Source organism: Tiliqua scincoides, chromosome 2, assembly GCF_035046505.1.
Source record: "Tiliqua scincoides isolate rTilSci1 chromosome 2, rTilSci1.hap2, whole genome shotgun sequence".
Lineage (NCBI taxonomy): Eukaryota > Metazoa > Chordata > Lepidosauria > Squamata > Scincidae > Tiliqua > Tiliqua scincoides.
This window is the reverse complement of record NC_089822.1, coordinates 9,900,745-9,918,216: the sequence shown is the minus strand read 5'-3', so window position 1 is coordinate 9,918,216 and position 17,472 is coordinate 9,900,745. Positions and strand designations below refer to the sequence as shown.

General features: G+C 42.1%; 1 protein-coding gene across 1 annotated transcript in view; it reads right to left on the bottom strand.

The window, feature by feature from the left end:
* DCC (DCC netrin 1 receptor) overlaps positions 1 to 17,472 on the bottom strand; it is a 634,807-nt gene that overhangs the window by 94,026 nt on the left and 523,309 nt on the right. Inside the window, exon 21 of the mRNA XM_066618048.1 lies at positions 8,706 to 8,738. Coding sequence (XP_066474145.1) covers positions 8,706 to 8,738 — 33 coding nt within the window. The remainder of the gene's footprint in view (positions 1 to 8,705; positions 8,739 to 17,472) is intronic.

The window sequence follows — 17,472 nt, the reverse complement described above, 5'->3', positions numbered from 1 at the left end:
CATTCTTTCACAGACTGGGCAGCCAGCTTCCCTGTGGGAATTTTTCTGTAGAGATTCTAATACGTATATTCCGAGCAAAAGGGAATCTTACTTATCCTAGTAGGCGCCTGCTAAAGTTCACAGATGAGCCTCTTGGGTGCTTGAACCAAAAGAGGAACTCTTAAGTTCAGTTCCTTCCCCAACTCTCCAGCAGGCTCAGCCAATCAGCATCCAGCAGGCTTCTGGCTTTTCCTGTTGGAATGGCTCAGGGCCCTGCACTGGCAGACCACCAGCCAATCCTGAGCCGCCTTCCTCCTCAGCCATTGCGAGCCTTTGCATCCCACCTTTCCCTGAGCAGCTCCCCACTCAGCACCAGGAGAGGCTTTCCCCCACAGCGCAGGCGCAGCTGGGGGTGAGCAGCTCAGCCAGAGACAAGTCCTGCATGTCTACTCAGAAGTAAGCCCCATTACAGTGGATGAGGCTTACTCCCAGGAAAGGGTGGCTGGCATTGCAGCCTTGGAGCCCGATCCTGTGCGTGTCTACTCAGAAGTAAGCCCCATTACAGTGGATGAGGCTTACTCCCAAGCAAGAGTGCCTGGGATTGGAGCCTGCTCCTGTGCGTGTCTACTCAGAAGTAAGCCTGATTAGAGTCAATGAGGCTTACTCCTAGAACAGAGTGGCTGGGATTGGCAACCTTAGAGCCCACTTCTGTGGGTGGGGCTTTTTAAAAAAAAATTTTTTTTCTTGTTTGAGAAAATGAGCAGTGGCAAGGTCTTGCAGCCACCCCCTCCCTGCCAATATTTCTTTACCAAGCATGCAATTAGTCTGTGGAACTCTTTGCCACAGGAAGCAGTGATGACAACTTGCCTAGATGCCTTTAAGAAGGGATTGGACCAGGGGAGGCAGAGCCAACTCTCAGTGAAGTTGCAATGAACTTTGGGGGCTCCCAAAGGGACTACAAAATAGATGTGTTTTCATGTGCCTAAACAACTAAGGCATGCTTCGGTGCCAGGAAGACGGTACGAAGAGCTGAGAGCTTGAATGGGGGGGGGGGGTCCTTAGAAACAGGCAATTTCAAGGATTTCTCTCTGTTTTGCTCTGTGCTGAATCATATCTATTCCGGGCGCCATCTTGGAAAGCTGAAAGCTTCCTCGGAAAGCTGAGAATTCGCCCTCCCATGGCCTAGATACAACAACATCACAGCGAAAAAAGCTATTAAGAGTGAGTAAACTTGGCTCGTTAAAAAGTTTTACCGAGAACTGTAAGTAAGAAGTCTGGAGGAGGAGGAGATAACTCAAGAATATTCACGCTGGCCGTTAGCCACCCAGGGGGGGAATAGTTGAATTGGTATTTCCCCTGCTGGAGTAAGTACAAGATTATTATTTTTTTTAATGGTATGTACCGAAGAGAAATAAATAAGTAATCTTCAATGAAGGAAATAAAGTCTACTTTCATTTTCCCAGCAAAAAGCCTTGATTTAAGCCTGGTCACTGCTACTTTCGGTTTCTCAGCAAGAGGCTTGAATTATTATTTTTTTTTTGGTTATTTAAAGGCATACTAACCTAATTTGAGTGTGTTGATTTGACTGAATTATCATTGATTTGTCAGTGATATTGACTGGACGTGGAATATTGACCTATATTTCTTTTTTTGGATATAAAAATTGGAAAGTAGCCCTGCAGGAAGTGGTTCGAGTTGGTGTTGATAAAAATGGCTTTTGAAAATTTAAAAGATGTTCGTGAAAGCCAGGCCTTGTTGGTGGATTTCGTGATGGATTTTAGAAGAGAAATGGAGCAACAGGTCAGAGAATTGTTTGAACAAATTGGGCAAATAAGCTCCTCCCTTGTAAACTCTCAGGAACAGATTATAAACAATAGAGAAGAAAAAAGAATGGATCAGATGTTGGGTGAAGTTAAAGAAGTGGAGTATTTTGAAATGGGACAGGAGACGGAAGAAGCAATTGTCATAATAACTAAGACCCTTAAGGAGGAAAAAAGAGGAAATGTTCAGAGAGCAAGCTGTCTCAAGAAGAGGAAGAATTTATGGATTGAATTCAAGAATAACAGAATGAAAAAGAAAAAAGAAAAACAGAGGGAGGCCAAGAAAATCAACAGATTTAAGAAGAAAAAGAAGAAAAAGAAGAAGTGGAAGAACCAGTCGGAGGACTAAGAGGGAACACCAATAAGATAGAGTACAAAATAAGCAATAAGAAGAAGGTCAAAATGGTTGAATAATAAGTAGAATTTTTTCTTTTAATTATATTAAATCAAATAGATGTAAATGAAAATTTGAAATATAAACATTGTGGAAATTTGGAATATAAGTATTTTGAAAATTAAAGTGGTAAATATATGAAATAAATTAGATGGCATTGCAAATTTGGAATATAAGTATTGTGTAAATTAAAGTGGTATTAAGATAAATAAAAGGGTTATTTTTTAAAAGAGAAGGTAAATAAAATAAATTATAGAGGTCAATTTATTTTGGAGAAAATATTAAATCTATATTTTGGGTTAATAAATATGTGGTGGATAGGCAAAGTATAATACCATTGTAATTGGAGATATCTGTTTTTAGATGTGATATTAGAAATTAAGAATCAGATAAGAGATTTTATTTTAGAGGTTAGTTTAGTGGTAAGAAGAGTCTATAAGTAAAAATTTGAAGCCTTTTTTGATTGGATAGATATGGAAAATGATATATAATATGTTATATTGAAGGGGGTAATACCATTGTAATTGAAGACTTCTTTTTTAGATGTGATATTAGAAATTAAGAATTAGATAAGAAAGATTTTATTTTAGAGACTAGTTTAGTGGTAAGAAGAGTGTATAAGTAAAAATTTGAAGTTTTTTTAATGATGGGATAGATAAGGTTAGAGGAAAAATATGGAATGTTAGTATTAACCAGTTGGTTAATGAATATGATAATTTTTGTATTGATGAATAATTCCATTTGGATTAATGTTTGTTGTAATCAATGGCCACCACTCTTGTGTGTAACCTATGTAGTCCTAGCCCTAAGTCTATCCAATTTTCCTTACCTGTATCTGTAATAAATAAATAAAGCATTGTGGAAAAAAAAGAATAAGGGATTGGACCAATTTCTAGAGGAAAAGTTCATTATGGGTTACAAGTAATAGTAGGTAAAAGATGTTAATGTATGAGTTGTTTTTCCTAAACTAAAACCTCAGTATTCAGGTTAAATTGCCGTGTTGGCACTTTGCGATAAATAAGTGGGTTTTGGGTTGCAGTTTGGGCACACGGTCTCTAAAAGGTTCGCCATCACTGACCTAGTGGGTCCTGAATCACACTTTGAGAAACACTGCTTTACAGTAACATAAACAGTTACGGAAGCTATTGCATTGCTGCAAAGCTCACTCTGTCACTAGAACGCTAGTTCCTGCAGTGGTCCAAAGAATAGGATTGGGCTGTAAGCCATCTCAAACCATCCCCCAGGCCTTCAATTGGCTTTGTAACCATCAATTTGAAGGTTTATCTCCAAACCCTTGTCCTAAATACTTACTTCAATCAAATGGAAATATTACACATTCACAAAAGGAACAAATGTTTCGCTGCTGGCATTTCTCTTCAGAATGATACTGAGCTGATTCTGTTCGCAGGGATATCCATCGCCCTTTAAATCGTAATTGAACAAATACAAGCAGCAGAAATGACTTCAAAAGCAACAATAATTGCACTGAAAAATTCTCTCCATTTTTCAAGCACTTTGCATTGTTCGTTCCCCATTTTGCTTTTCATTCCTTAATTTATTATGCTGATATCATGTGGACAGGCAAATTAGCTGTACTGTCACCCAAATGATAGAGAATCTTGTCTTTGATTCTATTTGTGTTGACTTGAAATTGCTCCAAGGTAAGTGAGGAAAACAACATGTACTGTTCCAGAATGCCTTTTAAGATCATTTTCCTCCATTGGCAAACCTTTCAGTCTTTTAGTTCTTTCCCTCACCTCATTTTTGTGTGCCTGCTTCTGACATGACAATATTCACACACACACACACACACACACAGAGGCAGGGGGTTGGAGTACAAACACCTCATGTCAGAACACCTCCAATCCTCAGGGGGTGCTTCTACCTCTGTCAAGGGTATGCTGTTTACTTTGTGGGTGTGCAACCATGTTCAGTGTTCTGTTGAGAGAGAAACATGTATGCACCACATGCTCAAGAATCTCTGAGATTTTGGCTGTTCCCCGGATGATGTGACCCAAAAGAGTTGTGTCAAGTGGCAACTTGAAGGGGATAGCAAACTGATGAGCTCCCCTATCGGTCCACCACCCTCCTACAGTCCACAGTTAACAGAGCTCCTCCAACAGTGCATCAATCTTCTTCTTGCTGGAGGACGAAGGGAAAAAAAGACCACTATCGCCACCTCCTTGCCCTCTATGCCCTCTCAGCTGCAGCCTCAGGAAGAGAAGAGGAATGACAATCCCACCCCAAAACTCCCTTCTCATGTCTTGCCCTTCATTGTCCTTGCATGGGGCTTTTAAAAAAAATGGACAGACCAGCCTGCTCTAGTCCCCCTGTTCATATTTTAAAGAGACCCGTGTGAGGATAAGCAAGGAGATGGCATGTAAGATGGCATGGAGATGGCAAAGAGATGATGAGAGGTGATATCATCCTTCCTGAGGCTGCAACTGAAAGGGGAGAGAAAGTGAGGAGGTGGAGATGGTAGAGATTGTGGCATCTTTTCCCTCCTTTTTCCAGCACTTTTGAAGGGCGAATGTGGATGCTATAGTTCCAAAGAGAACCCCTCCCTCTCCTCCCTCCTTATTTGAGAAGGGTTCAGTGAACTGCTGGCGAGTTTGCAGAAGTGATGGGGTGGGATTTGCTCTCTACCTCAAGCAGCCCTTGGGCTCAGGCCACACCTGGGTTTATGAGCCAGGAGAGGAGGCTGATTAGGGTCTATGAAACAGATATTTTATGAAGTTATCAAAATAAGGACCTCTGGTATTAAACATTTATGTTTAAGGACCTCTGGTATTAAACATTTATGTTTAAGTACCTCTGTTTAGGTTTTACTAAAGTAATTTCCTGCCCTCATCCTTTGAGAATATAAGTGAGGAGCTGTATGTGATGGACAAGAAAATCTCAATACATTAGGAGAGGATAATTGGTTAATAAGTATGTTTTTTAATAGTATTTTTTTTCCAATAACACAGGCCAACACACATTTTGCTTCCTTAAACGTTACACCAATTCCTGGATATATTTGGGGTGCCGATTCAAAAAATGGCATCCGTTTTGCCCTATCACGTTGAGTTTTTGAAACACGGCATAGCCTCTTTAGTGAATGGTTCAAGCAGCTTCCTCATGAGGAAGCCTACACCACGGCTTCCTCATGAGGAAGCTGCTTGCATTCACTAATGAGGCTATACTATATCTCCAAAAGTAGACGAGATAGGGCAAAACAGACGCCATTTTTGGAATCGGCACCCCAAATTCATATCAAACCACCATAAAGTTTGGGAAAAACTTTTCTGAACCTCAATTTTGTAGGCCTGTGTAATCTTATACAAGTTCTTCTATAACAATCTGTCTTTGTCTCTTCTATAAAAAAATTGTAGATAGCCATGTTGGTGATTTTAAAAACTCCCAAAGCCACAGCAGGATAATATCTTTATTAGGTTCTAACAAGTAAGGCTCCCTTACTGATTATGCAGTCAAACCATAAATGGAAGGAGCATGGTTCTCAGTGATACATTACAAACGGTCTTGCAAGTGACAGTGGGAGGATTTGCACTGTGCTGAAATCTGCAGATTCCACAGAAGTCCTCCTGCTTTCAGAGAAGCTTAAACAGATTATTCAAGGAAAAATCCAGGTCGGACTTCTGGGGCACAGTAGGGCAGGCAGAGGGCGTTCCAAGGGATGGGTGGGGACAGGGAGGCAGCTGCAGACCTCCGCAGCCCCGCACCCAGGGCAAATGGCGACCCCCACAGGCTATCGCTGCCCCCCCCACGCAGAAATCCGCTCCCCTACCCACCAGAGGCTCACAGAGCCTCATGCGACCTTCTCCCGCATCAGGGAAACCTCTCTGAAGTTCCCCGGCACTATAAACTGTGCTTCTGGCAAACCGGAAGCACAGATTCCACCCCCATCAGGAGCCTCAAAGAGGCTTCTGCGGGGTCCTAGCGGCTGGCGCCTGGGGCATCTGCCCAGGGAAGTCTATGGGGGGTATGCAAGTGCTAGGAGGCGGGGCTGGGATCCAGCCGGATCCAAACCCTGTTCCCCGAGCAGCACGGAGCTGCGTGAAGCTGCTCCATTCTTTTTGGACTTGTGCCACCTCCTGAGGTGGCGCAAGTCTGAGGAGACCCATTGGGGCCAGGGTGGCTTACCTGGGGGTAAGGGGAAGAGTTTCTCCTTGTGCTCTGGAAACAGCGCAGGCCTCCTGGCCTGCCTGTTTCAGCACAAGATAGGATTGTGCTGTCAGTCACTTATACAGGGCAAAAAGTTATTGACAGTCCAGTCCTGTCCGTCACTCATGCCAACGGATCTCGTGACCTGCTGCTGTAAATCCATTTACTATGGTGCAAAAGCTGTGCCGTCATCTGGCACTTCAGAGTTGCTGGCAAGAATGGCTAGAGCACTCCCATTGCTGCAGAGCTTGTTCTGTGCAGACCCAGGTACATTGGCACTGGGGACAGGTTGCAAGTGGGGAGAGGGAGGTTTGGGGCAGGAAGAGGGTTGGAGGGGGTGGATCTCAGTTGCAAAAGTGCAGGCTGGATCCTATCTCCGTTTTCCAACCTCTCTTCAGACATATGCCAACTACAAAGCTGATGTGGGTCTGAGAAAACTCATAGGGAGCCAGAAGGCCTACTGAGAGGTAAGTAAAAAAAGTTTTACTTATCCCTCAAGTGATAACTTGACAATGAGAGGAACATTTTTTACTTACCTCTCATCAACCTTGGTCACTCCTCCCACCTTTGCATTCAGTATGCACTCTGTTGGTTCAGCTGCATACTGTAGCATGGTGGGGGATAGGACTGGGCTCTTAATTAAGGGAATGCACACAAGAATTTAGATTACGATTATTTATCAGGCTTACATTAATTGGATTTTATACAAATAGGTTAAATACAAATGTTCACACCAATGTATGACTATCCAGTACACTCAGAGGCGACACTTTTGGAAGATATGATCATGTTCAGTCCTCATGCAGAGATGCTACAAAGAGCTGAAACCACACATATGGGCGAACACCCGCCCCCGTGGTTTGGAACCTCTGGAGTGTGGGGAGCAGTGCTCCACTCACTCCTGGAGGGGCTTCTGAGCTCTGCAGAGGCCGCAGACATCCGCCTGTGACCTCAGTGGGCCTCGGAATGGCTGTTTTTAGTTAAAACAAGTCACTCCCAGTTTTCGACCAAAAACTGGAAATGACTTTTTCGACTGAAACTATTCTGAGTTTTGCAGACTCCAAAGCCCCTTGGGAGGTGAGGGAAATGTTGCTCCCCTCACCTCTGGAGGGTGGGGCATGGAGGGGGGCCACCTGTATCTAGAGATATGTGAATCCACGGATGCAAGATCTGTGGATATGGGGGCCCCCCCGTAATGTGGTAAATGACCTTTGGTGCTCTTTAGTGAAATATTTCAACTTTTTGTAACTTTAATTGCTACGATGTTCCAGTCTAGTCTTCAGTAAATTTTCCAATATGATAAACACCAGATCTAACTAACTGTAGGTATATTCAAGTGAAAAAAATGCATCACATAAAACTGATATAAGACTTTAATTGGAGTGGGATAGTATTCCCAGCTCCAATTAAAAAGAGTCAACTCTTTTTCCCAAGGTAGCATGCAAATACCTAAAGAAAGGGTCAACTATGTCTTCCTTCATAGAAAATGGAAATGGAAAGAAAGGAGTTCTTTGTTGGTTTCGCAGAAGTATCGTTGCCTATCATGTAGGAGACCAGGCTTCTATTCCATGATAAGGAGGCATGCTATTTTGGGAAAGGGCCGTAGTTAAGTAGAAGACATGCAGGTGTCCCAGATTCAATCCTTAATATCTCTGGGCTGAGCTGGGAAAGACCTCTGTCTGAAACAGAGCCTCCACAAGGGAGCGCAGATAACACTGAACTAGATGGACTAAATAATATCAAATCAAGAACATTCCCTATGTTCCTATGAATGGCTAAAAAGAATGAGCTTGAAGTAACAAACAGCATAATTAAAAACCAGCACCAAAAGCTACCACCAAAAAATGTCTTTAAAAGTTCGCTAAAGAGTGGCTGTCTTATCACACAGCAAGTGTCAACCTGGGAGAGAAACAGATTAATGGTCTGAAAGAAAGTTGGTTTGCAGCATGAAACTCCAAAACCTTAATATATAACCCATGGATGAGTGTAAGAGCAGCTTGAAAATTATGCCAAGCTTAATTATACTTAATGTGAATTATTCAGAAGTGCAGCAGAGAGAGGAAAAAATTTATTTCATACAAAGGAGCCTGACATTTTAATTGGTCCTTCAGAAAAGAGACAAAACAATTTCCTCTCAAGAAAATTTACATCCTCCCCATCAAAACAGCAGCCTCAGCCAAGCAGAACTTCATTAACAAGATTAATTATCATGCCAGTGTCTGCCTCATCAGGTGTGCTGGCCAGGTGAAGAGCAGAACCCAGAAGTGGGGATGGGGGAATGGATGACATCAGGTTTAAGGCTTGGCATTGACACTAACAGAAAACCGGACACAATAAGGACACCTTACCTTGGTCATTCGCCATTTTGTCAGGATGTTCCACTGTAAAGCAAAAACAGCATTATCAGACTTTGGCCAAGTCACATCAAGAGTTTTGTTAGCTATCTGTTGCATGAAAATACTTTGCTTTTTTTTTTTCAGCAGGTTGATTGGTACAATCACAGGACAGGAGAGACTGAAAGCACAAGTGTGAATCAGAGCATCTGTGCCTCGTTACCAATGAAGTCAAGATGTTGCTTTAAAACAAAAATCCCAAATTGGTTTTTTTCCCCCACTCAGATCTCAGGTATCATGTGGAAAGCTTAATTAAGAGTGAATGTGAGATGAGAGGAAAGGAAATTGTTCCTTCGAATAATTAGATAGAAATCCACCTGCACACTGAACACCCGTTTTGTGACTCGGGTTGTCATCGTCATCATGAAGCTTTGCATCAAAGTGATTTTCCATGCTTTTTACAATAATTTCATATGCTCTGTTAAGTATTTGGGTTTAACAGACATTGCCAGATTTCTGCAACCATAATGGTCCATGACTTATTTGTTAAACAGCAAAGGCTCTACATTAGGTTTCGAAACTGACAGCACTCTTACTCTTGTAGAATACTGAATAAAGCTCTTGAGTTGTGTATCAAGCGGACTTCAGAATGGGAACCCAAGAACCTCAATGATATCACGTTCCTCACCTGATTTCTCCTTTATATCTCTCTTACTCAGGGAGAATAAAACAACTGCTATATTCACCAGCAATCCCAAGTTTCTAACATAAAGTGCTGTGAAGTGTAACATGAACCCCTGCTAACTGGTTAAGAGGCACTTTTTCAAGTGGGTGCTCCTCTTTTATTTAGCAGGGGGAGAGTAACTGGCCCACCTCACCCCAGCAGTGTCTTTTCTAGTGGCTGTCTGCTGGTGTTGCATCTTTTTAGATTGTGAGCCCTTTTGGGACAGGGAGCCATTAGATATTTGATTTTCTCTGTAAACCGCTTTGTGAACTTTTTGTTGAAAAGCGGTATATAAATACTGTTGTTGTTGTTGTTGTTGTTTAGTATTTTCTCATGGACCAAAGGAACAGAAAAACTAGAGGAATTTTCTATAATGGAATCCATAGATCCAACTATAGATTTATAAGTTATAATTAGGGAATTTTTTTCTGAATGCTGACCCATGATTGACAATACCCTCACTTATTATATTTGTCATCTGGCCAGATAACATAACAAACTGCTTTAAATCTAGCCAGATAACATGCTGCTAAGTTATTAACAAGCTGTAACCTCTGACATAAACCATGTCATGAAATCCAGTAGAGCCAGTTTGGTATATAACAAGTTATGTGCAACTCAGGGATATGGCTGTGTTTTCCAATTGTCACCCCAATGAAGCAATAGAGGGCACTGCAAGGCTACAAATGCTGCCCAGTGCCATCTTTGTAGATGAAAAGAAAATCACAATGACAATATTAGCAATTATAGAGTCATTTTTCAAAGAGAAAATGGGATGATTGCAAATTTAACACCCTTGTCTACCATGTCCTGCAGAAAGCCCCAAATACAGACCTTTCTTGTCTGTGTTAATAGGAGGGTAAAGCCTCTCAGAATTAACAAGTAGCGCGCTCTCTTTCTCTCTCTCTCCCTCCCACTGACACATATCAGTTCACTCAATTTATACATCTTTCAAATTATGATTAAGGATGCCTTCTACAGTGGCATGTCGCCTAGGCCGAATTTAAACATAAAGAACTGGTTTATAAACAGGGATTGAAAAGAAAAATGGTTGGTTAAATATTTATTGTTTATGACTGAGATTCCCCCATTTTTGTTTCCCACTTAGAGCGGCAAATATGGCAGAGGTCAATTTAGAGAGTGTGATGAGCGTCAGCGGAATAAGACTCAAAATTGGTTGATGGTGTTCCCAGCTTTTCTCAGTTGGTTGTTGGGCAGCCCAATCCTAAGCTGCCCGGCGCCCAGAGCTGGATCCTAAGCGTGCTGGGCAGCCGCCAGCATCTCAACGTGGGAAGGAGGCATTTATCCCCTACCCCCAGGTAAGGATGCAGGCCCACAATGGGGCTACTCAAGTCTGCGCCGGCTATTTTGCCAGCACAGAGTTGAGAGTAACGGTGCCGGGCCGGAAGGTCAAACACAGGGGTCAGGATACCGCGGAACAGAGCTTTGGAATGGTTAAAACCAGCCTGAACCACCAGGCACTGCTTCACACAAGCAGCTAATCGCACCAAAGGCACCTATAGATTCCAGGTTTTAGCAAATGTATGTGCAAAGCAGCACCTGGTAAGTGCAGATGTCATGATAAAGCCATCCGCAGGGCAGCACACAGGCTCAGAGTGCCCCTCTTTGAAGATACCCAGTCAAAGGCCTTCAATAAGCAACCATGTTGCAAATCAGTAGTGTAGCCGGGGGGGGGTAAGTTAAGTACAGCAGGTGCCACAACATGCTGTGTAAGCAGCCCCTCCCACTAATGTAGGAGTGATGGCAACATGCAGGTGCTGCCCCAAATGCTTCCAATGGCGAATGGGAGAGGCCTGCTTACACAGCATACGGCAGGGCCAGCTGTACTTACTAGGCCTCCCCCCCGACTACGCTACTATTGCAGATCCTATTTAAAATTCAGTTAGCAATTAAGATTCCTTTGAAAATTAGGACTGACAGTTGTGAAGAAAATTATGCTACAGTTGTAGCAGAGGCGAATCACTCTCATTAGTCCTGCTCTTTCTGATTTACCTATTTTAGCCACAGGTGAGGAAAAGGGGAGGGAGAAGCAGTCTCTTAATGAATTATTTGAGCGGCTGAGGGAATCCCTTCTCTGCGTGATATTAATTTACTCAGCCATTTTCAACTGGTACTATTCAGTTAAGTAAATTCCAGAATAGAGTCACTTACCTTTGGTTACTAAATGGATCCTTGGAACTTTGATTCAGAATATTTGCTGTTTAATGCTATTAATCTGTCTGCATTAAACCTAATGGAACTCTGAAAGTGAAATTCTGCCTTCTGGGTGATTAAATATGGACCATTAACTGCTTAAGGGAACTTATGGTACTTTGCTGAGTAAGACTCCTTGACTTCTCGTGTTACATTCGTCTATATTTCCACGGGATGGATTTATTTGAATTAATTAATAATTGCATAGGGCAAGGAGACATTCAGGGAAGAAGAAAAAGCATCCCTGGTAGCATGACAGACATCTAAATTTATTGATTTCTTATTTTGCTTTGGCTTGTAGGGACAGGGCTCACTGCTGCACAGAAAATAAAGCATGATCTCTGATTCAGTTTGAGGTTCTTTTGGACCACAACAGATTGCAACCCTGGGATATTAAGTGTTGGGTTGTCCCATTCAAACAGAACTTAAGGGCATCACTGAGCACTTAACACACCACTTTAGACTGCATATTTAGAGATGAACGAGAAGTTAAATACAGTGGGTGGGCAAAGAGACAGGACCTTATATTTGGTAGCACTGAATCTGAGGAACATTCTCCTTGAGGAGATCTGCCAGGTGCCTACTTTTCATGAAGCAGAAGACTCCCCCCCCTCCCCCGGCCAAACTAGACATGCCAAGGAAATTCTGACCGAAACTCTAAGGGATGAGTGAAACTCCCAAGATCTATTATTATTATTACTATTATTATTATATTCCTCCAAAAAGCAGCACTGATGAGGTGATTTGGATTGCAGCTGTGGCAAAGAGGAAGGGGTGTCTAACACTTTCTCTTTGACACCATATTCCTGGTCCAAATTGTGCTATGAACAGCAGAGGTGAAATCTTAGGTGCAAATGTTGAAAAGCAGTATATAAATACTGTCAGTCATCATCATCATCTTCTTCTGTAAGTTCTCCTCTTTCCAGTTAATAATAACTTCAGGGAAAGGACATTTTAAATGGGGGAATTGGTCGAGGAGCAAATGGTCAGATACTCATTCCTCTTGCACTTGATCTAAATCAGAACCTCCATGGCCGCTCTTTGATAAAGAAAACGGGTCAGAAGATCTAAACATGGAGTTTCTGTATCATAGCTAGTATGACTTTTGAAAAACCTGTGTTTATTAATGGCTGCTGAATTTGAATTTTAAACAGGTTCATTCATGTTGCTTTTGTGTCTGTGATGGAAGTCATATTTGAATATTATGCATACAGGTTTACAAGTGAATGAATTTATTTTATTACATAAATACAATTTGCAGTGCAATCCTAGACATGCCTACTCAGAAGTAAGTCCCATTATGTTCAATGGGGCTTACTCCCAGGAATGTATGGATATAATTTGCAGCCCCAAATTCCAAGCAGCTAACAATCTGGTTAAAAATCTATCAGAAAGCAAAGGCATCAAAAACATCTGAAAATGCAAATGTATGTTTTGTGAGATGTTATAGCTTTGGTAACAGAATTTAAGGTAGGTTTTTTTTAAATCAGATCTTTAGTCACTTTAAATATAAAATGGTGGCGAAGAAAGGTATAAATATATGGAAATAAACCAAGAGAGACATTGCACTCTTTATGTACAACTTTTAATGTACAACATCTTGGTCATTCTTACAACACAGGAAAGGAGGCCGACATGATTAACTCCACAGTGTAGCTAGAGAGACAAGACTAAATTTAAAGATGCTGACCAGGTGTAATGCTTCCACTAACCTATTGGATTAGCATTATGTGCCTCCAATGTCTCAGTTGAATGTGTTTAGTAATGCGCAAGTCTCCACACTGGCAATGTTAGCAGGTAATGTTCCCTCCCCTGTGGCAGCCAATGATGGAGAAATGCAGGACATGATGACATCATGTTCCATGACTACACATTATGGGGGAGAGGAGGTGGAGCTCAACATATCGCAGCTATTTGTGGCAATAGCCACATTTGTTGGATAACATCTAGCCCTGCCTTTAGGAGCATTACTGGAGGCAGTTCCTAGTCAGGAACAAACAATAACAGCACATTTTCCAGTTGTGCTAAAAGTTAAAGAATGATTAGCATGAGGTGTTCTCCACATTCCAGAGACAGACACTGATTTCATGGCTCTTTTGATATTTATTTTGTTCCTTGTGAATGAAGAGACACTTGGCCAACAGACTGAGGCAAAGAGGCAAAGAAGGAAGGCCCATAGCCAGGGAGACAGACCAGGGACAGACTGCACTTGCTCCCAGTGTGAAAGGGATTGTCACTCCCGAATCAACCTTTTCAGCCACACTAGACACTGTTCCAGAACCGCCATTCAGAGCGCAATACCAGAGTCTCTTGGGACTGAAGGTTGCCAACCTACTGTGAATTAAATGCCCTGTTTCTTTGTATGTATGTGTGTGTCTGCCTGCCTGCCTGTCTGTGAGTACAGACAAATACTGATATATTGCCAAGAGATCCTTCCATGCAACACCAAACACATTCTCTTAATCATTATTAAGGACAAGAATCCAATATTTTTGCATAGTTCAGAATGCAAGCCAGATATCATAAGCTCTTTGCACCTTATATGTAGAGGCAGATTTGTCAGAAAATCAGTTTGAATATTATTGAACATGACATATTTAGGGTGGATAGTATTAAATATTCATATATTAGATATAGTCCTCATGGGTTATTAGAGGATGGAACAAAATGAGTAATTTTTCTTTTCCTTTTAAAATATATCTCCTGGTGCTCCCATCTAAAATTAATCTCCCCAGTGGTTTTGATGATACCTTGCATAAATGCTACAAAGTTCTTTCTAGTTCATGAATTGTTTAGGACTTGTTAGATATCTGGGCCTACCTACCATTTGACGTCAAGTACTGTGGAGATCATATTTTGATACTGGGTCAGCAAAGCCACAATCCTATCAATGTCAGGCACTTCCAGAACTAGTATTGCAGCAACAAAAGATGCTTTGCAGTGGCATGAAAGCTGAACCACTGCTGCATGCCCAGAGTCTGTGAGAGGCTCTTGCATGCCCTGAGAGAGGAACGGCATGCATGGCAGTAGCTCTGAGAAGCTCCACAGGTACTGGCAAGTTGGTGGCAGAGGTGGGCCACAGACAGGGAGGGGGAATAAGGGAGGTGGGCCACAGACGGGGTATGTTGGGGCAAAACCAGGGAAAGAGGGATAGGTGCACCTGGCAGCAGCCACCTAAACCTGGAACCCCATTCCCGGAACTCCCTCTGATTCTCCTTGGATTTAAGCCAGCAAAATTGCTGGTGTAGGCTCAAGGAGACCCAGAGGTGATTGGGCAGCCTACCAGGTAAGTAAAAGATACCTCCTGCAGGTCGTCCAACTACCACTGCCCCCCCCATTATGTTGGTGCAGCTGCATGCTATAACACGAGGGAGGATACAATTGGGCAGTTAGCTGAGTGTTTTTCTAACACGGCTTCTTTTTTCTCCCCTTTGCACTCACTGCAAGAATGAAATGAAGCTGGCGCTTGTCTGATCTGGTAGAAAGAAATGGTCACAAAGACCATTTTGTCTTGGCAGTTTGGGATGTCAAAGAAAAAGAACCATCAAGTTCTACTGATGATTTTATACAATGAAAACTGACTTGAGCAGGTAAATGCAAAAGCCAGAAAATCCTGGCTAGAATGTGATAAGGCAAGAACAAATTATGATGATGCCTGCCTTTGTTTTTCCAGCCCCTGATCATTCATTCCTTCCCTTCTGTGAAGAAGGTCTTCCACACTAGCTTGCTATCCTTTTCTCCATACGTAATGGCAGTGACTTACATAAAACAGCAGGCTTTGGCCAGAAGTGCCAAGTGCTTTGGGTCTGGAGGCTGTATATTCCCAAGGACTAACTCCAATGTTCCAGACTGGATCTAAATTGCTCCTTCAGTGGCTCACATGATTGACCTATGTAGGTGAGGTTTCCTAGGGAGGCTTTAGACCACATATGATTAGTCTTTAGGAACAATTGGCTAACTCACTGATGATGTCCTGTGATGGTTGTTAGAAACAATTAAATGGGACTGTGCACGTAAGCGTTAGCTGGAGTCTCACCCTTGCCCAGTATCATTACCATGGGGCAGCAAAATTATGAAGGGGCATTCTGACAATTTTGGGAATGAATGGGATCTTACCAGTGGCAGCAGACATCCACCTCCTGACTTGCAAGCACATGTTTTTTTTTTTTTCTTTTACACTACTTGAAATTATATCATGTAATGATGCAGTATCATATACAGTTTGGGATTCCAGATTAGCTACTCCCACAATCTGGCCACATCATCAAATGCCCTTCTTTGGGTGCCCTCACTGTCTGAGGTGAAGCACATGACAATTCAGGAGAGACCTTCTCTGTGCCGGTGATATAGCTAAGGGGGTGCAGGGGATGGCAACTGCACTGGGCAAAAAGCTTCAGGGGGAGGGCAACAAGCTGAGTTTGACACTAGTGGCCAAAATTGTGAAAACCTTGGTATGTACGAATAATACTACCATGTTATACATGTCATTGGAAAAGTAATTTAATGCTGAATGCAATTAAACTAACCATGTTGGAATATCCTATCAAAAGTTATGGCCAATTAACCAGAACACCTCCCTCCCTCCCTCCCTCCCTCCCTTATTTATTTATTTATTTATTTATTTATTTATTTATTAAGGGTGCAATCCTAACCAACTTTTCAGCACTGGCAGAGCTGTGCCAGTGGAGCATGTGCTGCATCCTGCAGTTGGGGGGCAGTCACAGAGGCCTCCTCAAGCTATGGCAATGTTTGTTCCCTTACCTCGGTTGAATTACCCTTACGTTGGTGCTGGAAAGTGGGTTAGGATTGCGCCCTAAATTTGATTTCGTAGCGGAGGGGGCTACACTTTTCTACTTTGGAAAAGTGCCCACATGTCAATCTCACTTTCCCATTTATACAATGAGAACAGCAACTTCATTCTATGCAAGACTGAACTGGATTTGGACTGGGGGGAGGGAAGGCCAAATCACTCAGCAACAAAAAAAAAAAAAAAAAGACTTACATCAAAGTGACAAAAAAAAAAGTAAATTATGAACTGAGAATGCAACCTAGAATACATTGAAAAGGGGGGTTAGCAATTGTTTTAGAAAAGAGGGCAAACAAATTATGAGATATTTCACAAGCCGCTGGTAGCGCCAATTCTTCCCAGAAGCATCATGACATCGTGTCATGACATTTACAGGGCATTATGGGGTGAAATTCTTGATGATTGATAAGAACCAGTGGCCAAAACAATTTCTATATCACTGTTGCTGCTGAACCACTGCCAAGAAAGTTTAGGAAACAAGAAAACAAAATGGCAGCCGCCAGCTACCAACTGGTTGCCAACCAGCAGGAAATGGTCCCCTAAACTTGCTAAGAATTTCTCTCAATATCCCCCCAAATCATGCCATCTCTGCCTCCAGTTTTGCCTTCTCATTTTGCCCATAATGTCAAATTCAAGGCCAGAAATTCTTCAATGAGAATTCTTGGCTCAGTGCTAGAATGCACCCAAACTTCTTCTATGGCTGCAAACTGTGGGGGAAATAGACAGTGAGAAGCAAGTGCTCTCCCAAGGAAGCTTCTCTATCATTATTAATCTTCTATTAAGAACCTGATCAACTTCTAAGAAACACCAGTATTTCCTGAGACACATTTGAGGGGAGGGGGGATTGGGAAGCACTGCTGGTCTAAAATGAAACTGAAAATCTACAAAAGAACATATATCTACAAAAAGAACATAAATATTATTCATTGTATGTAGGGCAAGGAGAACGTTGCTTGTACAACACAGCATTTTATAAGCCTTCTATACCTTCACAAAACAATTCTGCACTTATTACTTTTTAATGCCTTAAAGAACAA